Below are 24,649 nucleotides of genomic sequence, written 5' to 3' on the forward strand. Positions count from 1 at the left end.
TTGCTGATAACAAAACTCTATCATTGAATGTCTGGCATTACATTGGAATACCCCTGGTAATACAACGGAATAGAATATTATAGACTATTATAGAACATTATAGAATAGAAGAGAAATGTCAAAATAGAACTTGAGACGTGACATCCTTTCTCTGATAAAAATAGTGATGTGCAACGTTTTATAACATCTAAGATAGAATGGACCTCTCACTATACTTTAACATTAAACTACTGTAGTTCTTCAACCAACACACACAAATGACACGCTTCAAGAACATGGTCGTAAGATCTCCTGCTTTCCAAAACTGAAATGTGATTGCAAAGAGGTCTTCCAAGTAAGCAAAGGTCAACATCAGTGTGGGGTATTTACATGTAAATGGTGTACATTTTCTGTAATTTAGCAGATGCTTTTACCCAGAGTTATTTACAGTGACTGCATACATTTTCATACTTTTTCGTACTGGTCACCTGAGGGAATCAAACCCACAACCCTGGTGTTGCAAGTGCCATGCTGTACCAAATTATCCATCATTTCTATTACTGTATTACATTCCATGTGTAAACTACTTGACCAGGTCTGGCTCATAGCCTCAAAATCCTACAGTCAAGCTCATAGTGATTTATGAAATCACTGTTTGTCTGACTGTGACTGCTATTTTCAGTGTCACTGCATGGTTGGTAAGGCCACTGTTCCAGTTAGGGGGTTTCTGTACAGTATGTGTTTATATCTACGGTGCATTTTGGAGAGTATTCAGACCCTTTGACTTTTCCACATTTTGTTACATTACAGCCTTATTCTAAAATGGATTAAATAGTTGTTTTACCCTCATCAATCTACACCCAATACTCATGACAAAGCAAAAACACGTTTTTAGAAATGTTTGCTAATTAATTTTTATTTTTTAATGAAAAATTAACATTTACGTAAGTATTCAGACCCTTTACCTAGTACTTTGTTGAAGCAATTTTGGCAGCGTTTACAGCCTCAAATCTTCTTGAGTATGATGCTAAAAGCTTGGCACACCTGAGTTTCTCCCATTCTTCTCTGCAGATCCTCTCAAGTTCAGTCAGGTTGGATTGTGAGTGTTGCTGCTCAGCTATTTTTAGTTATCTCCAGAGATGTTGGATCAGGTTCAAGTCCGGGCTCTGGCTGGCCAATCAAGGACATTCAAGGACATGTCGCTGAAGCCACTTCTGCGTAGTCTTGGCTGTGTGCTTAGGGTCGTTGTCCTGTTGGAAGGTGAACCTTTACTCTAGTCTGAGGTCCTGAGCACTCTGGAGCAGGATTTCTCTGTATTTTGCTCCGTTCATCTATCCCTCAATGCTGACTAGTCTTCCAGTCCATGGGTCTGAAAGACATCCACACAGCATGATGCTAGCCACCATTGGAATTTAGGCCAAAGAGTTCAATCTTGGTTTCATCAGATCAGAGAATCTTGTTTCTCATGGTCTGAGTCCTTTAGGTGCCTTTTGACAAACTACAAGCGAGCTGTCATGTACTTTTTACTGAGGAGTGGCTTCCATCTGGCTACTCTACCATAAAGGCCTGATTGGTGGAGTGCTACAGAGGTTGTTGTCCTTCTGGAAGGTTCTCCATTCTCCACAGAGGAACTCTGAAGCACTGTCCGAGTGACTATCGGGTTCTTGGGCACCTCCCTGACTCATGCCCTTCTCCCCCAATATCTCAGTTTGGCCGAGCGGCCAGCTCTAGGAAGAGTCTTGTGGGTTCCAAACTTCTTACATAAGAATGATTTATGCCACTGTATTCTTGGGGACCGTCAATGCTGCAGAAATGTTTTGGTACCCTTCCCCAATTCCTTCGACCACATGGCTTTGTTTTTGCTCTGACGTGCACTGTCAACTGTGAGACCAAATCATGTCCAATCAATTGAATTTACCACAGGTGGACACCAATCAAGTTGTAGAAAATATTTAAGGATGATCAATGGAAACAGGATGCACCTGAGCTCAATTTTGAGTGTCATAGCAAAGGGTCTGAATACTTATGTAATAAGGTATTTCAGTTTTTTATTTTCATACGTTTGCAAAAACTTCAAAAAACCTCTTTTCACTTTGTCATTATGTTGTTGTTTTTTTAAATCCCCTTTTCACCCCAATTTCATGGTATCCAATTGTTGTTAGTAATTACTATCTTGTCTTATCGCTACAACTTCCGTATGGCTCGGGAGAGACGAAGGTCGAAAGCCATGCATCCTCCGAAGCACAACCCAATAGGCCAATTGTGCGGCTGCGACAGAGCCTGGGTGCAAACCCAGAGTCTCTGGTGGCACAGCTAGCGCTGCGATGCAGTGCCCTAGACCACTGCGCCACCTGGGAGGCTTCATTATGGGTTATTGTGTGTAGATTGATGAGGAAAAAAATATATGTAATCCATTTTAGAATAAGGCTGTAATGTAACTAAATCTTGAAAAAGTCAAGAGGTCTGAATGCTTTCTGAATGCACTGTATGTAGACAGACAGACAGACAGACAGACTGTGTCTCTGTCACGGAGACCACCATGCAGGAAGTGACACAAGATGTTACCCGAAACGTAGAAGGAGACCTTTGTCAGTTGTCAAGGGCCCACTTCCTCCCGAAAACACACAAGTCTGCAGGTTTTTCATGTACCTCAACCACACTGAACAATGAGCATGCAGGAGAACTCATGCAAACCCTTCCGCTGGAACATGACGCCTACATTAAAATATACACACACATTGTTCTGAAACCATTGTCATAGAAATATTTAGTCTGTCATATTTCACAAATACCGGAGCATGTGAGTTCAAATATACTTTTTATTACTTTATAATAAATGCCGAGCTGGATGATGAATACAACGGCCTTCCAGTCTTGGCACACACGTTTTACACATTTGTCCTCCTTACGTCATACTCATAGTAACTACTCTTAATGGCTCATCACCTCTGGTATTTAGCCACCGTTATCATATTGACTTCATATTAGGACATGGAACCTATAGTCACAGAAATAGTTTCATGCATGTAGGACCATAGCGACAGATCTTGGCACTCTTCAGGAATAACCAATACATGTCATCCTGCTAACTCTTCTGAAAGGGCAACAGCAACAGTAAAAAAGTTGGCCATAATAGTTACAAGAATATCTATCCGTGCATGTCTAATAGTGTCAAATGACCCAAAGCACATAACTAGTTTTGCTGGCTCCTTCTGAAATAAATAATTGCCACATATGTACTGAAACATTCACAATACCATAAGTCTGATCAGTAAAGTAACAGACCCCAAACACACCCACTCCTCATGGTCTAACTCTCAAGCTGATGGAGGGGTGTTTTCAGAGAACGACTATACAGTGTGACTTCCTTTTTAACTAACATACAGCGAGTCTATTCTAGAACAGCAGCCCTCATCAAAGGAAATCTCTTCTCTCTCTTCTTTATTCTCTCTCTCTCTTCTCTGTTTGTTTTCGCGAGTCTAGCTAGCTACCAGTCAGTCACAGAGAGATGGGGAGGACGTACAGCCTACTCTCTATCCTCCACTATGGTTAGTATTGTATGGAATCTTTACTTTCTGCTGCTCACGTTTTGTATCAATTACATTTGCTTGCTTGCATGATAACGTTAGGAATAATAGTTAAACGGTTAACTTCCTTGTTTTTTAACTCCAACTTTAACCCTTATCCTAACCTTAACCTTTACCCCAACCATTATTCTAAACCTAACCTTAACTTAATCTTAGCAAGCAGTTGCTTATCAACTGATAGTTTGTTGATCTACCATCGGTAGATCATCTACAGTGCATTCAGAAAGTATTCAGACCCCTTCCCTTGTTCCCAATTTTCTTAAGTTACATCATGATTCTAAAATGGAATAAATAAATACACATTCTCATCAATATACACACAATGCCCAACAATGACAATGCAAAAACAGGTTTTTAGAATTTCTTGAAAAATTATTTAAAATAAACGGATTCCTTACTTACAGAAGTATTCAGACCTTTTGTTATGAGACTCGAAATTCAGCTCAGGTGGATCCTGTTTCCATTGATCATCCTTGAGATGTTTTTAACAACTTGATTGGAGTCCACCTGTGCTAAATTAAATTAATTGGACATGATTTGGAAAGGCACACACCTGTCTACATAAGGTACCACAGTTGGCAGTGCATGTCAGAGCAAAAACCAAGCCATGAGGTCGAAGGTTTTGTCAGAGGCACAGATCTGGGAATGGTACCAAAAAAATGTCTGCAGCATTGAAGGTCCCCAAGAACACAGTGGCATCCATCATTCTTAAATGGAAGAAGTTTGGAACCACCAAAACTCTTCCTAGAGCTGGCCGCCCGGCCAAACTGAAACTTCCAGGTCAATCATCTCTGCAGCACTCCACCAATCAGGCCTTGGAGTTTGCCAAAAACACCCGAAGGACTCTCAGACCATGAGAAACAAGATTATCTGTTCTGATGAAACCAAGATTTAACTATTTGGTCTAAATTTGGTCACCATCCCTATGGTGAAGCATGGTGGTGGCAGCATCATGCTGTGTGGATGTTTTTCATCGAAAGAGACTGGGAGACTAGTCAAGATCAAGGGAACGAAGAACAGAGCAAAGTACAAAGATATCCTCCATGAAAACCTGCTACAGAGTGCTCAGGACCTCAGACTTTGGCGAAGGTTTGCTTTCTGACAGGACAATGACCCTAAGCACAAGGCCAAGACAACGCAGGAGTGGCTTCGGGACAAGTCTCTGAATGTCCTTGAGTGGCGTAGCCAGAGCTCGGACTTCAACCTGATCGAACATCTCTGGAGAGACCTGAAAATAGCTGTGCAGCGACGCTCCCCATCCAACCTGACAGAGCTTGAGAGGATCTGCAGAGAAGAATGGCAGGAAAGCACAAGTACAGGTGCGCCAAGCTTGTAGCGTCATACCCAAGAAGACTTGATGCTGTAATGCATGCCAAAGGTGCTTCAACAAAGTACTGAGTAAAGCAAGCCTGGGCAACTCCAGTCCATGGGGGCGTGATTGGTGTCACACCTTTGCCCCAGCCCCAGCTAACACACCTGACTCCAATAATCAACTAATCATGATCTTCAGTTTTAAATGTAATTTGTTTAAATCAGCTGTGTTTGCTAGAGATGGAGAAAAGTGTGACACCAATCAGGCCCCCAGGCCTGGAGTATAGAGTCTGAATGCTTATGTAAATGTGATATTTCAGTTTTGTATTCTTTATACATTTGCACACATTTATAGAAACCTGTTTTTGCTTTGTAATGATGGGGTATTGTGTATAGATTGATGAGGGGAATATCAATTTAATCCATTTTAGAGTAAGGTTGTAACGCAATAAGATTTGGAATAAGTCAAGCGGTCTGAATACTTTTTTCAGGACAAGAACAACTGCTGTTATGTTCGACATATTACATTTTGCTTTGTTGTAACTGTATTATTTTATTATTTTATTCTTAATTCATGAAAGAAGACATTGTTTAAAGGTTAATGATATGTGATTAATAGCAGACTGCCATGAATGTATTATGTTGCCCATATAGTGTATGCATCACGACTCCATATATTGACCCAGATGCAGACACAAGAGGCGGATAGTACAGTTCTCAGATGATTTACTGGATTCTGGAGTCGCCTCTTCACTTTTGATGTTGAGTCTGGTATCAAACTCACAAATGCTGATGCTCCAAATACACAACTAGTCTAAAGAAGGCCATTCTCATTGCTTCTTTAATCCGAACAACAGTTTTCAGCTGTGCTAACATACTGTAATTGCAAAAGGGCTTTCTAATGATAAATTAGCCTTTTAAATGACACATTTGGATTAGCTAACACAATGTGCCATTGGAACACAGGAGAGATGGTTGCTGATAATGGGCCTCTGTACGCCTATGTAGATATTCCATAAAAAAATCTTCTGTTTCAAATCAAATCAAATGTTATTGGTCACATACACATGGTTAGCAGATGTTAATGCGAGTGTAGCGAAATGCTTGTGCTTCTAGTTCTGACCGTGCAGTAATATCTAACATGACTCAGGATATTGACCCAGATGCAGACACAGCTACAATAGTCATTTACAACATTAACAATGTCTACACTGTATTTCTGATCAATTTGATGTTATTTGAATGAACAAAAAAGGCTTTTCTTTCAAAAACAAGGACATTTCTAAGTGACCCCAAACTTTTGAACGGTAGTGTAAATATCTCTTACATCAGTCACAGTCAATTAATTTGTTCTTATTTACCTCATCAGTTTCATTCTGAACATTGCATAATCTGTTAAATCTGCACAAACCCTAGTCTACATGATGACTCAGCGATACACAAATTGGCTTAGTTATTTATTTTCTAACTAAATAATCACACCGAATTACATAAACACACACACAGGATAGATTATACATTGATTACTACATAGTGCAATGAAAAGTCCCAAGTGGACTAACCCGATATGACGGCTTGTTACACAATGAAATGGAGGGGAAAGAAAGAGAGGGAGGAGGAGAGACGAAGTAATTCGTACATACAGTTGAATAATACGCTCATCGTAAATATGGATATTTAGCACCCTAACAACCACTCATTCGAATTTAGAAATGCATCTCACTCTGTTGAAATCACTCAATCAGGCTGTGGAGAGTAGTTCGACAGATGTCTCTGGCTGTGCAAGTCTCTGGTTGTCCAGCAGAGGTCACCATGTCCTTTGTAGTCATAGCTTCTTGGTCTCAGAGTGTCTGTTAGAATGGTTCTTCCAGAGGTGTACCACGCGGTGTTCAGCGGGCCTTGTCCTTCACTCTGTTTGTTTAGAATAGATACCTTAGAGGTACCTATAGTGATGAGAAAAAATTGTTCTTCGTCTCTCGTCTTCGGTCGAATTTCCTAGGCTAACACTGCATAAACAGCTGCAGACTGAATGTTCCTGTGTACAGTAGTCTTCTTCTTCTTCGAGAGAGAGATTCAGAGGGTCTTACAATAATACTTCTGGTATTATAGTCATTAAACCATTTCGTAATGCATTCAGCACACGCTGCACTTTTACTGGTCTTGAGAGATTCCAACTATTTCAACTCAAGTTCTCTGGTCTAATATGGTAATTCTTCAGCAAGTCCTTTTAAGTTCTCGCCTTGGAAGGCGGTTCCATCCTGTTGCCACAATGTCTGTGTTCACGTGGGCGTGGTTACTAACTTGGCAAAAGTCTTTATGAAAAAACTAATTTAGAAGGCTAAAGTCACATTTAATCTTCTCACAAATAGATTCATACTTAATCATATAAGTTGTACAACATTTAGATGTAAACCTGACCCCTTGAATGCATACATTTTCAGAGATACAGTTATTTAGTTATACCGTCCTTAATGATATCACAAAACAACAACTGATTTGATTTTTGTTTAAGTCTCACCAACCATTTCCCACATTATTTACGTTAGAAATACCGTTTCAATGTCCAATCTTTTGATGTTACAGTACTGCAAAATTTCTCTCTGTTGTAACAAAGGGATTTTTAACTTTAATTTCTGCATAGTGGGAGAGAGAGAGTTCCTGTAAGGTATTTGTGACACTCCTAAAACTGTCCAACTGCCCCCACTTCCCCCCCTTCCTCTCTGGCGGGAGAGGGGGATCTCTCTGATCCTCACCCAGGAAGGAAAGTTATAACAACAGGCAGGGGTTTGTAATCAGGTCAGAGTCAGGCAGGTACAGGACGGCAGGCAGGATCAGGGTCAGGGTAGGCAGAAATGTCAGAACTGGGAAAACTAGGAAACAGAACTTGACAAACATGAAGACAGGAAAGCACACTGGTAAGACCTGACAAGTCAAGACGAACTGGCAACAGACAAACAGAGAACACAGGTATAAATACACTGGAGATAATGGGGAAGATGGGTGACACCTGGAGGGGGGAGGAGACAAGCACAAAGACAGGTGAAACGGATCAGGGTGGGTTTGAGACAAGCACAAAGACAGGTGAAACAGATCTGGGTGTGACAATATGATTTATTTCTGGTGCATAATTACACAGTAAACACATTATGTAATAATAATAATAAAATAATAGTACAATTAATAATAACATTAACAATAATAATAATAGTAATAGTAATAATAATAATACATGGTATTTATGTAGCAAATTCAAGGATCCAAAGTCTCTTACATGTGGTGTTTGCATTTCCACATAGTTGATTTGTACTTGGACGTGAGCAGAGGAGCATTTATTGATAAAGATCCCCCCCATTTCTCTTTTCCTGTAATCTCATCCTGCTCTGCTGAATGTGGGGGAGGAGTGGACTTTAATAAAGTAAAGTAGACCCACACACTCAAATATGTACAGATATGTTAAATGTAGATAGTGTCATACAGTATATAAACTTTGAAAAGTACTATTTAAATTAAGTCCATTATAACCTATTCATTGATGGGGTATAATTTGCAGTGTATCATTGTGTCATTATTTGTGTAGGCACACTGTAGGCACACTGTGTACAGTGAACAATGAGTAATTACAATATCTTCTACACTGTACTTACACGAGTAAAAATTACACAGTAATTAGAGCCCTGTAGTGAAAAGTGTAACCATTGATCAATGTCAGAATGTCATGTTGGGTATTTGTGTGTTTCAGGTGTGGGTATTTCTCTGTTCAACAAAGCAGTGGGGGACTCAGTGGAGCTGCCCTCAGGCTTAGAAAGGGAAGGGATCAAGTCAATGGAGTGGAAGTATAAAGAAATGGTGATTGCAGAATTTGATAGGAACATTTCCTTACCAAGATCACAGTTTAAGGGGAGACTAGAGATGAACGACAGTAACTTCAGTTTAACAATCCAAGAACTGTCACTGCAAGACTCAGGGGAATTTCTTGTTTCTGCCGCATCAAACAAAGGAGGACAGATTCCAACCAAGACCATCCATCTTCAAGTACATGGTAGAATGCTTTGTGTTATTCCATCTTTTTATCTTGTATTGTCTTTCTCCTAGAGGTATGGTCAATTTAGAATGATTATCTCTCCTTCTCTCTCTCTCTCGTTTTCTCTGTTTCTCTCTCTCAGAGCCTATATCCAAGGTGGTGATCCAGAAGGAGATCACGCTATTGGCCAACCAGTCCTGTTCAGTGTGGCTGCTGTGCAACGTGTCAATCGGCTCCAACCTCTCCTACACCTGGGAGAGAGGGAATGAGAAGTACAGGGACGACGAGCAGATACACTTCTCTCTGTCACCTGCAGATGGAGACATCAGTGTAACCTGCACTGCCTCCAACTCAGTCAGTGAGAAATCTGCATCAGCAACAGTAAAGTGTAGTAATGACACAACCACCCCAGGTAACTAGATATAATAACAATCCACCATAAACTTTTCATATAGTGTGCTTCTATGCTTATGTTGTGAAATATAATATACAGTATTATGCAGTACATGTGATGACATTGGTTAGATATAATATACAGTATCATGTAATACATGTGAGGACATTGGGTAGATATAATATACAGTATTATGTAATACATGTGAGGACATTGGGTAGATGTAATATGGAACTCTGTAGGCTTTAGCATATTGCATAGTCTAATCCAGTAGTTCCCAGCTCCAGTCCTCCAGTACCCCCAACAGTACACATTTTTATTGAAGCTCCGGTGACAAGCACATATGATTCTACTTGTCATTAATCATCAGGCCCTCAATGAGTTAATTCAGTTTTTTTTGTCAGGGCTACAACATAAAATGTGTGCTGTTGGGGGTACTAGAGGACTGGAGCTGGAAACCACTTCAGTATTTCTTAATCCTGGTCCTGGGGACCTAAAGGGGTGCACATTTTAGTTGTTGCACTAACACTACACACATGATTCCACTAAGGTATGATGATGATGAGTTGATTAGTGGAATCATGTCTAGGGCAAGAAATGAAACATGGACCCCTTTGGGTCTCCATGAGCAGGTTTCAGAAACACCAGTCTAATCACATCTGTGTTATAGAGTATGATACATGGATGGAGTGGTATAGGATCTACATCATGGTACCAGTAGGCGTCGCTGTGTTGCTGATCCTCACTGTAGCTATGGCAGTAAATTACTGCAGGGGGTGCTGTAACACGGGTATGTACAGCATAGGGGTCTCATCTATACTTAAAGTGACATTTTAGGTCCTGGAAGTATTCTTAGGATAATTATGTTGTGGCATTCCTTTAATTAGATTTTTTTTCTCCAAATGTTGGCCTTAGGGACATTATGGATATTGGAGAAAGATTATGGAACCTCGGAAGTGCGTAATTTATTCAATCTTGTGTATGTTTGTGGATATTCTGACTAGTATCTATCTGATTGGTTGATATTTTGTTCTTGCCATACACAGCAGCTCTGACTGACGACACAAGAATGAAAGATGTAAGTATGCATTGCCGTTATTATGTACTCATTTTTCAAACACTCCACACATTTCTTGTTAACAAACTATAGTTTTGGCAAGTCGGTTAGGACATCTACTTTGTGCATGACACAAGTCATTTTTCCAACAATTGGTTACAGACAGATTATTTAACTTATAATTAACTGCATCACAATTCCAGTGGGTCAGAAGGTTACACACACAAAGTTGACAGTGCCTTTAAACAGTTTGGGAAATTCAGAGGAGTACCTGTGAATGTATTCTAAGGCCTACCTTCAAACTCAGTGCCTCTTTGCTTGACATCATGGGAAAATCAAAAGAAATCAACCAAGATCTCAGAAAAAAATGTAGACCTCCACAAGTTTGGTTCATCCTTGGGAGCAATTTCCAAATGCCTGAAGGTACCACATTCCTCTGTACAAATAATAGTAAGTATAAACACCATGGGACCACGCAACCGTCATACCACTCAGGAAGGAGAGATGAACGTACTTTGGTGTGAAACGTGAAAATCAATTCCCAGTACAACAGCAAAGGATCTTGTGAAGATGCTGGAGGAAACAGTTAAAAAAGTATCTATATCCACAGTAAAACGAGTCCTATATCGACATAACCTGAAAGGCCGCTCAGCAAGGAAGAAGTCACTGCTCCAAAACCGCCATAAAAATCCAGGCTATGGTTTGCAACTGCACATGGGGACAAAGATCGTACTTTTTGGAGAAATGTCCTTTGGTCTGATGAAACGAAAATAGAACTGTTTGTCCATAATGACCATTGTAATGTTTGAAGGAAAAATAGGGAGGCTTGCAAGCTGAAGAATACCATCCCAACCGTGAAGCATGGAGGTGGCAGCATCATGTTTTGGGGGTGCTTTGCACAGAAGGGATTGGTCATGAGGGAGGAAAATTATGTGGATATATTGAAGCAACATCTCAAGACTTCAGTCCGGAAGTTAAAGCTTGGTCGGAAATGGACAATGACCACAAGCATACTTCCAAAGTTGTGGCAAAATAGCTTAAGGACAAAAAAAGTAAAGGTATTGGAGTGGCCATCACAAAGCCCTGACCTCAATCGTATTGAACATTTGTGGGCAGAACTGAAAAAGCATGTGCTAGCAAGGAGGCTTACAAACCTGACTCAGTTACACTAGCTCTAACAGGAGGAATTTGGCAAAATTCACCCATCTTATTGTGGGAAGCTTGTGGAAGGCTACCCGAAACGTTTGACCCAAGTTAAACAATTTAAAGGCAATGCTACCAAATACTAATTGAGTGTATGTAAACTTCTGACCCACTGGGAATGTGATGAAAGAAATAAAAGCTGAAATAAATCATTATTTCCAATATATTATTCTGACATTTCACTTTCTTAAAATAAACTGGTGATCCTAACTGACCTAAGACAGTGTCACGCCCTGACCTTAGAGAGCTTTTTATGTCTCTATTTTGGTTTGGTCAGGGTGTGATTTGGGTGGGCATTCTATGTTCTGTATTCTATGTTCTTTTATTTCTATATTTTGGCCGGGTATGGTTCTCAATCAGGGACAGCTGTCTACCATTGTCTCTGATTGGGAATCATACTTAGGCAACGTTTTTTCCCTTTGCTATTTGTGGGAAGTTATCTTTGTTAGTGGCACTATAGCCCTGTTAAACTTCACGGTTGTTTCTTCGGTTCTTGTTTTGTTGGTGACATGTATATCTATAAAAAGAAAATGTACGCTCACCACGCTTTACCTTGATCTCCTTCCGACGACGGCCATGACAGACAGGGAATTTTTACTATGACTAAATGTCAGGAATTGTGAAAAACGAAGTTTAAATGTATTTGGCTAAAGTGTATGTAAACTTCCGACTTCAACTGTATGTGTACTGTATTACACTATACTGTGTACTGTATTTTCTGATTGCTGTGTATATTTCGGCACAAATAGGCAGTATTTTTGTGTTTTTGTGCAATGTTCATCCATTTTGTTTATTGGTTTAAGTACCTTTTTCTGTTTTTATTCCAGACAAGAACAAACAGTCAGGTAATGTCCATCTATGAGAACGTAGATGATCTGGCTGTCCCAAGACTGAACAAGGTGAGAGTGAAATATGAATGTTCATACCTGATATATTTGAACATAAATAAAATAAAACAGTCTCTGTGTGAAGGGAGACTATGTAGTCTACTTGGAAATTGTATACATAAAGCTGAAACATTTTGTTCTTGGTTGCCTGTCACATTTAGTCGCAGACTCTATATGACAAGATCACATTTGGACGCCAGCCAGAAACCCCCTGTTCTTCCTACCAGGAAGTACTGTGATCTGAACAGGATGTGGTCATAAGCTGGGCTTCTATAGATATAGAACCCTCTGCATCCTCTGCATCTTCTGCATCCTACATGTGTACCTTCTGTAATAGATGTTACCGTTTCATTTCATCACAACCTGCACATTTCTGTTTTTATTTTCTTACTTGTTCAGAACTGCAACCTTCATCTGTTCATGGTCATTGTGTGGTACAACTTACATAACTTTTTGTTAGGTTCTATTGCATTCTATTGTTGCATGAACTGTTTATGTTTGTGTATTAACAACTAATTATATTCTTAAAGATTACTTGTGTTTCTGTGGGACTACAAGAGTTGAAAACAAGTTATTTGTATTTCTATTTGTTGTAGTTTAGATGTGTCTATTGTACAGTAAAATGTTTTACATTCCACAGACATGCTTTGTAGAAATCACATAGGCCACATTCACATCAATTCATCATATACTCACTAACTATCTTCTGTTGTTGTGTGAAATCAGACAATGAATAGACCTTAATAATACAATAATACCATCTTTACATATTGAGATATTAATAAATAAATATGAAATATAACGATTTGTAGCAATCATAATGTATAGATCATATAATGATTCTGTTAAGAGAATTATGTTCTCAATGTTCATAAACTGAACGTCAATTAAACTACTCGGTCTGTTACCAAGAATTTGTAAGGTTCTTGTTGAAATGAAACAGACAGAGGCCAGTCTACAATAGTCAGCAACATTTATTTACGAGAGCTCTGCCCATCATTACATGTACATTGGTTTATATACCCTTCCTTGCCTGCTAACAGTCCCTCTTTCTTATGGACAAACATTCTTCATGATTATACAGAGACGGGGTAGAATTCTGTTTGAGAAAGGCTACCTCCAAGTGATAGAAAAACAGGAATTACAACAGAATTAACCCTCCCGTTGTCCTGGTACTGTGTCTAGTCCCCGAGTCCTCCGGGTCACCCTGTCACGTCCTGGCTAAAGGCCCAATGTGCGCAAGTGTGACAGTAGGCGTGTGAACAGCCTTTGCAGATGTATTTCTTACACCTGCAGCACACCGTGTGTGTCTTGGAGTCCTTCATGGGTGGGCAGAGCTGACACCTCTTCCTCTTACTTGCCCCGGTGGTCGGGCAACGAGCGGGGCAGCGGCCGTGCCAGCGGCGGGGCCCTGGCGCTGTTGATCAGGAGGCGCCGCCGTAGCACTCTGTAGGACTTTGACAAGGGCTGACGCCGCTTCGGTGCGGGGCAGATGCTGCCTTCTTTGGATCAGCGGCTTCACGAGTGCCATTCCCAGCTGCTCGAGGAACACCCTGCGCTTGTTGCGCTTGTTCCGCTTGCCAGGCATCCAGTCAGGCTTGACCTCTCGCCATATGACAAAGGCGTTGTAGGAGGACACGTCGAGGATGTTGTGGAAGACGACCAGGGGCCAGCGGGCAGTCATCCGTCTGCAGCTGTAGGTGCCCACCACCTTGTCTAGGTTGTCCACGCCGCCCTTGTTGCAGTTGTAGTCTAGGATGAGGGCCGGCTTCTTGTCGCGGCGATCGCTGATGTGGCCCTCTGTGTGCAGCGTGCTCAAGAGTAGCACGTTCTTGTTTCTCTTTGCCAGGGGGTGGTTGACATGAACAAACCTGGCCACTGTCAGAACATGTTGGCGTCCGGGAGAGGAGAGGACACCTCGAAAGGGGTAATTGCGTACCTCTTGACTATGCTAAGGCAACAAGTCAGGGCCAACAAGGTAATCTTCACACTGTCTCTTACAGGGGGACTGAAGATTAGGCCTCTCGAACATAGAGATTCTCAGCAGACCGAGATCACGGGCGAGCTATCTCTGGCCGACATGGAAACGAACACTGTGTTAAACTGTGAAGAGGACCTCAACACCAAGTGCTGCTCGGGGTCCAGTGCAACTGTGTGGGCTAGGGACGTCATGGTGAACATCACCGTGACATCGACCTCCTTCGAGATGCTCAAGCGGTTTCCCGAGCTGGTAGCGGTCGCGTTCGGTATCAACCAGTTTGTCATAGCCCCCATCGATTCCGATTTCAAACGAGGCGTTCGATCCGACACCCCAGGGATACTGGGTATCACGTCGGCAGTACACAGGCTCAGAGACTGGAAGAGGCAACAGATAGCGGCAGGCATATCTACTGTCCCAGCAAAGGCTGGCGACAGAACCAGGCGCTCCGCTTCTGATGTCAACAACTCTGGGGTGATGAAGTTGGACAACGTCGTCATCCACATCCCCGAAACCCAATACAAGGACCCGGCCTCTGGTTCAAAGAACTGTCTCGACCCCCAGTACAACATAGGTTTGAGTAACACGGTTGTGTGTCCCGGGCTCATAGCCGCTCACGGCACTCTGGGTATATTCAAGGAGCCCCACAAGGAGCTCTACAGCACGAGCCACGATAAAATCTACATAGCCGATTTGTACAAGCTCGAGTCGTGCAATCCGGGAGAACCCAGCAAGAAGGCTGCTATCTCCACGACGCCTCCTCAGGTGGCAGTGAACATCAACACCTTCATCCCCACGACAGACCGTAACCACTACATGGTAGGCATCCTGGATTCGGAGCAAGTTGTGGAGTATGTGCCTCCCGTGAACAAGATGTGCACCGCATACAACACTGGGGAGATCACACACAGCATGAACTTGGTCTGGGTGGATGACGTCTATACTGTGGACAAACCTGTGGTCGAAGCGGAACATGGGGTGATAGTGAAACCGGTCGAAGCTCTCTACTTCGTCTCCAACTTCACCCCGGGCATAGACTACATCAACCTTAACGTGAGCTGCGTCAATTACGACGTGAGCGCTCTACGGCCCTGTCTGATTGCCATATGCGGCGGAGACAACAGTTGCAGGAAGGACTACGGGAGACTCTGCAACTCAGCGCACGAGATCATCAACGACGCTCGCAGGGCCGGAGAGCTGATGAGGGAAGGGCTCGAGGAGCTAGCTGTACAGGAGAAGAAGGCTAGGATGTACGAGCTGCCTGACAACGCGCCCTTCCCCTGGCTTGACAAACCACAGGGAGGCCCTGCTAGGCGCAAGAGGTTTCTTGGGATCGTGACAGGAGCCTCAGCCTTGGGGCTCGCGTGGCACGTTTCCAATCGGGTGGACATCTTGGAGGGTCAACTGGACACACTTAAGAACTCATACGTCTCCGTGTCAAATACCTTAGTGGAAGTGAGCAACAAGCTCGACTCCAACATAGCCCTAGTCAATGGTAGGATCGACGACCAGCAGAAGAAGATACAGAAGAATAACGACATCGTCAACAGGAACTTTGCCATGATGAGGGACGCCATGATGAGGAACACGGAGGCCGCTTTGCGTGACACCAACATCAAGTTCTCGGTCATGGCCAGTTATCAAATGTGGTACGCTCAGATGCACAGCGTCACCCATCAGATGATGCAGGCTGCAATGCACACCAAGTTCATGACCAGAGGAGTGGAAAATTGTCTAAGGCAGATAGCGTCAAAGCGCTCAGGGAGCTTGCCCCAGCGGCATGGCAGTCATGCAGGATCACCCCGGCCTGTCCGAGTTTCCCACCGTCGGCACGGCCCTGTACAAAGACAGAAAGCTTTTCATAGCGCACTCTATCCCAGGGACCGTTGAGAAGACCGTAGTAAGAGGGATCATACCCATGCCCAAGATGAGCATGGACGGAGTCCCTTGCTGGCCCGACTACAAAGTGTGGTTGATAGATGGCAAGTATTACGAACCGTCCGAATGTCACGGCAAGTATTGTCACAAACCCGAGCTTCACGAGAGGTGATGCATGAAGGAACCCAGCGAGTGCAAAACAGTATGCTCCCCTTGTCACCGAGGTATTTGCTACCAGGATAAGAAGGTGAGTTGGATGGAGGGGTCGGCCTCGATAGAGATCGAGTCTCCTCCGCTGAAACCCTTCTCCAGGCCGCACATATCGGACGGACCCGTTTCTTTCTCAGATATGGTGAAAGACAGCATCCCGGACATGTCCGAACTTGAGTTGCTGCGTGCCATAAACACCAGTGTAAAGCTCATGGACGTGAGAGAAGACCTGGAGAATATCACAAGAAACCTAGAAGAGTTTGACAAGAGGTACGATGAGATTACGGCTAGCAGGGTAACGTTCGGAGGGTGGCTTTCAGGATTCGCCAGTGATGCGGCCCTATGGACCTCTATAGCTATTCTCATGGCTTGGTCCACAGCGCTATCATTGGGGATCGGGTACATGTTTCTATTTGGAGGTGGTGGTGGTGGTGGTGCAGGTGCTTTCACGAACCTTACAAAGAGGCGGTATAAAATGTTATAGACACCAACACCCTTGTACATGTGTGTATAAACTCTATATCCCTTTGTACCTTTGCCTATCAATGCTTGAATAAATGTCCTCTATGTCAAAGACTCTCTGTGCTTGTGATTGTCTCTTTTATGATATGAAAGTAGGATGGTGGGAGAGGAAACAGGGATAGGATAAAAAGCACACTAATTTCCAAGATGTTTCAGTCATTACACAACTTTATATATTTCACTTTACAAAATGGACAGACATGAACTGAAAATGTATTCAGGAGTCTTCGTGAGGTCTCAAGGTCACACATTACATATTTTGTGACAGTACAATTATAGCTGTCAAACATGAATGTATAAGGATCTTGAATAAAAAGTTGAAAGAGTCATCAAACACGGTCCTTTTGGTGTTATTGTCTTCACCTCAACCAATCTGAAATTTCTTTCGCTGTATCTGGTCTCTGATGATAACTTGCTCCTCCTTGGTCATATCAGCAGCAGCCTGCATCCATTCTGTGTCCCGAACAGCTCATGAGCCAAGAGTCTCTCTGTGTCATAGAAGTTCAGCAATCTGAAGACTATCCTTCTCACTAGGTCACACTGCATGTTGGGCATTATGATGTCAGGATCACACGGTGTGCTTGATGCACTGGGGTGGTCTTGGGGACATAGAGTCTTTGTGATGATCTGGTATGTGGACATAGTCACACTTTGGATTTTACGGCCACAGAACATAACCCTCCCTTCCATTGCGTCCACTATCATCACCCCCAGGCTCCACATGTCTATAGCACATGTGTACTCTGCAGATTTACGTTTTGGGCAAAACAATTCCGGGGCCCTGTACGCCTCCGTGACCACAGTTGGGCTCATCCATTTTGAGGACTGTCTAGAGAGGCCCATGTCGGCCACCTTCACTGTGAGATCTTCTGTCAGCAGCACGTTGTAAGGAGTCAGGTCCCTGTGCACTATATTCCATCTGTGCATGTCAGACAGGGCATTAGCCAACTGTAAACTAAAGTGAGCAACGAAACTCAAAGGGAGATACTGTAGTGGCCGGTCTTGTTCGTAGTATGGCTTGACACCGTATCCATTGTGGATCGCGTCACTCAGAGTGTAGGACATGAGCATGGCTATCTTGTCATCGTCTACGAAGCAATCGTGCATGTCGATCACATACGGGAGACCCCTTAGGGCAGAGAGACATGAGATCTCTCTCACGGTTGCATCCTCTACGCCTTGGGTGTGATATTTCAAGGCGTAGTCCTTCCCAGTTTTCCTACACGTCACTTTGTACACGATTCCATAGGCGCCTTTGCCTATAACGGTGTCTTTCCTGTATTTCTCCATTCTGATTGGTATAGTGGTTACGTTGTAGTTGCTTATATATACCCTCACTATCTTGACTGTTGAAGGGCCTGGTTTTTGATCAAAGGGCTCTGACCAAAGAAGGCTATTTATTCCAGCTCTGTGTGAACACTCCAACCAAGGCTTTGCAATGTAACCCAGATGCTGACTTTACCTTGGTAATCGGACAATGGTTCCTTTGAGGAACTGCCTATAGCTGAACAATCCAACCACCGAATTGCAATGTAACAGTGATGCTGACTCTACCTTGGTAATCGGACAACCTGTCCTTTATAACCGGGTTGTCTGGGTGTCTATTAGCATTCACATACTACCTCTATACAGGCAAGGCGATTAGACTCTGTGTATAGAGGAGCCATGGATTCTGACGCGACAGCACTGAGTTCAGCTATGCCTCGTATGAGCTTGAACAACGAAACATCTCCGGGTCTATCTACGCCGACGGGGATGTATGTGAGAAGTAACCGGGTGTATCGCCCCACCAAGTGGTGTCTGACCATAGACCCATACATCCCATGGCATCTGGAGATGTTGGCCGCGAGGCTGAACAACCTGACCTGCGATTACGTGCACGTCTGGGTATCACCTCCAGTCAGTGGTTCGGGTCCAGATCACCTATGTCAATGTCATAATCTGGTCCTAAGTAAGTGCCACTCTCCGCTTACTACAATCCACGGCTACTTTGAGACTAAGGTATCTATGGGGATCGAGGATGTAAAAACCCTCATCGGTATCCCGTGTACCTTGTACCCTGTGGCAAAGAAGGACAAAGATACCAATCGAGGCGTCCTGACCTGCGTTGGTAAACACGTATTCAATGAGTGCGCTGGGGTTAGGTACGTCAACATCTACCCCGATGGAGTCACTGTCCTCAGCCGCTTGCAGGAAGACGGCCGTCGGATATTTGACAAGTCCAACCACTGGACAACACCCTGTCGTTCTCAAATAACATCAAGGCGGTGGCCCGTTCCTGTAGGTTCATGCTCTACAACATCCGCAGAGTACGACCCTGCCTCACACAGGAAGCGGCGCAGGTCCTAATCCAGGCACTTGTCATCTCCCGTCTGGATTACTGCAACTCGCTGTTGGCTGGGCTCCCTGCCTGTGCCATTAAACCCCTACAACTCATCCAGAACGCCGCAGCCCGTCTGGTGTTCAACCTTCCCAAGTTCTCTCACGTCACCCCGCTCCTCCGCTCTCTCCACTGGCTTCCAGTTGAAGCTCGCATCCGCTACAAGACCATGGTGCTTGCCTACGGAGCTGTGAGGGGAACGGCACCTCACTACCTCCAGGCTCTGATCAGGCCCTACACCCAAACAAGGGCACTGCGTTCATCCACCTCTGGCCTGCTCGCCTCCCTACCACTGAGGAAGTACAGTTCCCGCTCAGCCCAGTCAAAACTGTTCGCTGCTCTGGCCCCCCAATGGTGGAACAAACTCCCTCACGACGCCAGGACAGCGGAGTCAATCACCACCTTCCGGAGACACCTGAAACCCCACCTCTTTAAGGAATACCTAGGATAGGATAAAGTAATCCTTCTCCCCCTCCCCCTTAAAAGACCTAGATGCACTATTGTAAAGTGGCTGTTCCACTGGATGTCATAAGGTGAAAGCACCAATTTGTAAGTCGCTCTGGATAAGAGCGTCTGCTAAATGACTTAAATGTAAATGTAAATGTATCGACATCTCCAGCCAAGACCAGAGTTGGATTCTTTCTATTCCACGTACCGTCGTTTACAGGAGCTGAACACTTGTTAACCAGCGTTGACAGTTCACACAGGGCGCATTCTCAGATGCCACTTGTTCTGATAGGATCTGTTTTCATGTTGACATGTGACACCAGAAATGATTGTGAACACAGTCTCTTGTAATTGAAGATGAAATAAATCATGATAGCAGATGTACTCTGTGTCCCTGGATGTTATTGTACACATGTACACACACACACACACACACACACACACACACACACACACACACACACACACACACACACACACACACACACACACACACACACACACACACACACACACACACACACAGTTCCCTTCCTCGACCCATTAGCAGCCAACAAGAGAGTTGCTGCACATAATCACCTCTTGCTTATGCCACACGGTTATTCTGTAGCATTTTATTATTTTATTAGTGTTCTTTTGCAATGGACACAGACACAATGGTACATTGACAAAGTTTATTCTGAACAATATAGCATATAGCAGTGATACATAATACAAGCCAACTTGCTCTATGGTCAGCTTGGACCCATTATGTCTCATGTCTTGGTCCCATACATGGGGCTATTCTTTATTTGTCATCGGTGTCAGCTGCTGATTGTCCTCCTTCTACACTTGCTCCTTCCATCATCCCGCTGCTCACAATCTCCATTTCATCTATTCCGCATAGTGGCAACTAGGTAGAGAGGAACACACGACACACCACAGTCTTCATTGAGTACCAGACGTCTTCCATGTCATAAACGGGTCTCTCGTTCAAGACGTGTACCATGTTCTTGGAACACCTAGGGCCGGTTTCAATCCTAGTCTGATGCTGTAGAGTTTGATCCATAGTGAGGCACACATCAAAGTCGTCTTGGGTCAGTTGTCTGATGTCGACGTTTGACACCTGCAGCGGAGTCCGTGGAGCCTTGGCAGCAGCACGTAGGGCGTTGAGAAATGAGTTACAGTTCATGTAAGCCCTATACAGATATACATGATAGGCTCTATGCATATACGGGCGCCGGTGTATATCGTGTACAAGGGCCGTCGTTCTTCCGTTGCCCTGAACAGAGATCGAAGTCTTGCCTCTGTCGTAGCTTGACATCATGACTTTGAAAGTTACTGTGAACGGAGGGTCTGCTCTAGCACACTCAAGCATATGGTTGAACTTATCATCTGTATCCGTATCATCTCTATTGGTATCATTGGCTGTATTTTTCCAACCTAAGCTAGGGGAGTGTAGGGGAGGATGTATCCAACCATGGATGATTCAGTGTGGTTATGAAGAAAGCCTAAGACCTGGTTGCCATGTAGCCATGGTTGGAGGAGCCAGCCTTGGTTGGATAACAGGTGTGTTGTTGGATACTATAGCCACTTTGAAGGGATTAATCCAATCCAGACATGTTTGGAAGAATCCCCACTGCGGTAACATGCATAGTTGAACATGTCAGTGGTGTTTGGGGAAGGAGGTGATGTTGGTTACTGTGGCCCTGGTCGGACGAGACACTACAGGCACGGTCTGATACCCATGGTTGGTGTTGGATCAATGGACTACCGAGAACGCTTTAAAGGCATTGTGTCTCCAGACTGTAACAACACATGCTGAGTCTCTCCTCTAAGCAGCAGAGTTTACATTCACCCCACGCCGCACCAGGACACTCTAGGTTTACCCTGTGTGTCACAGTGGCAACCATGTCTCATTCACCAGCCCCTGAGGATGCACATCTGGCCACACTCACTAAACAGATACTAGACCTGATGGGGAACTTGAACACTTTCACCTACATGTCCGTCACCGCGCTACTGAATCTAGACACCAAAGGCCATCGCAGACTATACGACGTACTTTGCGCCCTGGAAGGTATTGGACTTCTGAGTAAAGATAGGAAGTTATACACATGGAAACGACAATGGTATCAGTTGCCGATATTTAAAGACAATAGTATGTCACGAAACATTGGAACTGTTTATCGCTATGTGCGCAATAACCCAGGGATGTTCATGGTACAGGACTTGGTTAGGGGATTGGGTATTCCACTACGCAGGATGTATGACATTCTCCGGGTGCTGGCTTTGATTGGTGTTGTCACAAAACTGAGGGTAGGATGCTACGAAACTGCGCCACAGTCGGTGTGTTCGGACCCAGAATGGAAACGGGTTCTGGAAACCATCTGGGGTGGTGGCTCATCTGAAGTGCAAGTCGTGGAGAACCAATTACCAGAGGATATGTCTATTGACAGTAATGACATTGGATCTGACACCCACATCATACAGATTGACTCCCCTGAATTCCTGTTGCTTTATATCCACAATGATGGCGTGGTATGGATGGCCTATATCGTAGAAAACAATTCCGGAGTAGAGTCAGTGTGGCTCTCGGTGGAGTGGAACGGTACCCAGAGAGACTGTTCCAAACGTGAAGTGCAGTGTCTAGACATCGAAACTGGGTTTGATGGGTACAAGGGCACGCTGAGCGACTCTCACAAAAGTGAAGTGCTATGTATGGACACTGAGGACCTGCCATCGTACACCTTTGATACTCACGACATCCTGATGAACATTCCTGAATGCAGGGTTGATTGGACCAACACAGACAGTCTACTAGAATCCTTATTATGGTTAGATAAGGACTCTGACAGCAACCCTGAATCAGTAGTTGATTTTGAACAGGACAGTACCTGTCCTACACCCATGTCTATCACTGATGTACTACACATGGCTGTACTCTGTCGGTAACTACACTGTTGAATTATACCATTGTACATATATCTATGTAACTACACTGTTGACATAAACCATTGCAAATATATTACGAATAAATGCTATGCCTTGATGTATCTGTCTTGTGTACTTGGACGAATGTATAACGATATACTGTATGCTGCACTCGTGTGGTATTTTGTACCAATGTTAGACACCAAACACAAATGTGGTTCACTCATTTATTAGCCTTTACGGTACATAATTGTAACATCATATACCCAATCTCACCAAGTGGTAACAGGTAAAAGGACTCTTGTGAAAGTCACATAACCAACAAGGTCATTGCTGCCCCAATACCAGCCAATCCGACAAAAATCATGAGGATGTTCCTCGAGCTGGACTCGGGGTCTGCTACTGGAAAGAAGTCCACGAACCCGTTCTGGAAAACATTCAAAAGAAACATTAGATTACAGGTAGACAGTGACAATGGTGGCACGTCTTAGTCATTACTGAACGTACCCAGGAGTTGTGTTCGACTAGCCAGTCCTTGTGGTGAGTGAGCAGGTATGCCGATATCTCCTCTCCCACCAACTCCACACAGTTGTCTCTCCCCTTGTCTTTCAAATACTGACACACTGCAGTCCCAAAAGATGTCAGACTGGCAACACGGCCCCAGTTAACGGTCCCGTCTTGGAAGATGATATGGGCTAGTGCACTGAGAAACTTCACATCATCCCCTCTGTCATCCACGTAGAGTGTGTTGATCATACCTTTAATGGCCATATCACAAACATGTCAAATGACTCTGTCACTGGCTAGTGTTAGCTGTTGGTGTCAGTGTCACAACTCAATACCTACCATTGTATGCGTATCTGTTTCCCTAGTAATTGGCCAACAACTCTACTCATTGTCGACAGAGCTTTGCTTTCGTTCCACCCAGGTTTCAGAAGTCCCGTATACTGTAGGACGGATTTAATAAGTTGCCTGGTGTTGGTGTCCAGGGCTCCGGCCTGGTGAAGCGCATCACAGGTTTCCATATGTGATATCTTCATTGTGTGCGTTTACGCCTGGATGGCAGCCTATGGTTAGCCTGTGTCTTCAATGGTAGTCTGCAAGCTCACAACTACTCAGGATCCCTTTACAGTGTTGACACTTATATACACATGCAACGTCATGGGAGTTATTCACCCTAGCTCTAGCACTGACAGAGTGCAACTATTACACCAGGGGTAACATATGCCTTATGCAGTAGACAAGGACAAAAGAGGATATCAAAGGAGTGCTTCATGTTACGTTTATTTAAATACAGCAACACTTCATTCAAACTACCGTAGGTGGTAACAGGCTCATAGAATGTGTTATATCAAACAGGCTCATAGAATGTGTTATGGTTGTTACAGCAAGAGGTAATTTGCAACAACATAGAAAGGTAACATGTCAAGGTATAAGAGTGATATTCTTCAGCCTCATCCGAAGAGCTTTGGACATCTCATCGCAGCGCGGGTTATGTCCCTGGGAGGGTAGATACCTTCCCTGGATGGTGAGGGCGCTGCAGACGACGCAGCGGTTCAGCCCTCGGATTGAAGTGTATCCGTAAGCCGAGTTGGTGAGGATATCAGGGAACGCGATTGTTCCCTTCCTGTACCGTTCCTTCCCCAGTATGAGCACTATCTCGTCTTCTCGATTGGTGTACCTATCCGCGAGATACCTACAGTGTCCGCCTCTGTTGTATACGTGGTAGATGTGCTCACCCAGTAGGGTATCGTTCTCCACAAAGCTGTTGATTTGCAGCTTACACGTCCAGCAGTTGTGTGTGTCAACCGTGTGTGGAAGGTGCCACATGTTGGCAGACTCTCCAAGTACACCGAAGTTTGTGGTGGTGTCGTACGCTAAA

The 24,649-nt window shown here is 43.9% G+C and overlaps 2 protein-coding genes across 3 annotated transcripts in view; one reads left to right on the forward strand and one right to left on the reverse strand.

Moving 5' to 3' along the window:
• LOC115137936 (SLAM family member 8-like) overlaps positions 1–12,686 on the forward strand; it is a 64,127-nt gene extending 51,441 nt beyond the window's left edge. Inside the window, exons 1-7 of one of the 2 annotated variants that reach the window (XM_029674251.2) lie at positions 3,372–3,527; positions 8,617–8,916; positions 9,041–9,310; positions 9,963–10,082; positions 10,339–10,370; positions 12,380–12,451; positions 12,601–12,686. In XM_029674251.2, the coding sequence (XP_029530111.1) occupies positions 3,488–3,527; positions 8,617–8,916; positions 9,041–9,310; positions 9,963–10,082; positions 10,339–10,370; positions 12,380–12,451; positions 12,601–12,678 (912 nt within the window). In that variant the 5' untranslated portion in view covers positions 3,372–3,487 and the 3' untranslated portion in view covers positions 12,679–12,686. Of the gene's footprint in view, positions 1–3,371; positions 3,528–8,616; positions 8,917–9,040; positions 9,311–9,962; positions 10,083–10,338; positions 10,371–12,379; positions 12,452–12,600 lie in introns of those variants that run through there. The other variant, XM_065025385.1, reaches the window with a different exon arrangement.
• A 4,767-nt stretch (positions 12,687–17,453) lies between these two features.
• Positions 17,454–18,317, reverse strand: LOC115139053 (cyclin-dependent kinase 1-like). The gene has a single exon (XM_029676228.1). The coding sequence runs from the start codon at positions 18,315–18,317 to the stop codon at positions 17,454–17,456; it is 864 nt and encodes a 287-aa protein (XP_029532088.1).
• Between the last annotated feature and the right edge of the window lie 6,332 nt (positions 18,318–24,649).

The sequence above is a fragment of the Oncorhynchus nerka genome, linkage group LG12, assembly GCF_034236695.1.
Source record: "Oncorhynchus nerka isolate Pitt River linkage group LG12, Oner_Uvic_2.0, whole genome shotgun sequence".
NCBI lineage: Eukaryota > Metazoa > Chordata > Actinopteri > Salmoniformes > Salmonidae > Oncorhynchus > Oncorhynchus nerka.

What these genes read in the sequence shown, in the direction of transcription:
- LOC115139053 (XM_029676228.1), bottom strand. Translation starts at nt 18,317, where the DNA reads ATGGAGAAATACAGGAAAGACACCGTTATAGGCAAAGGCGCCTATGGA.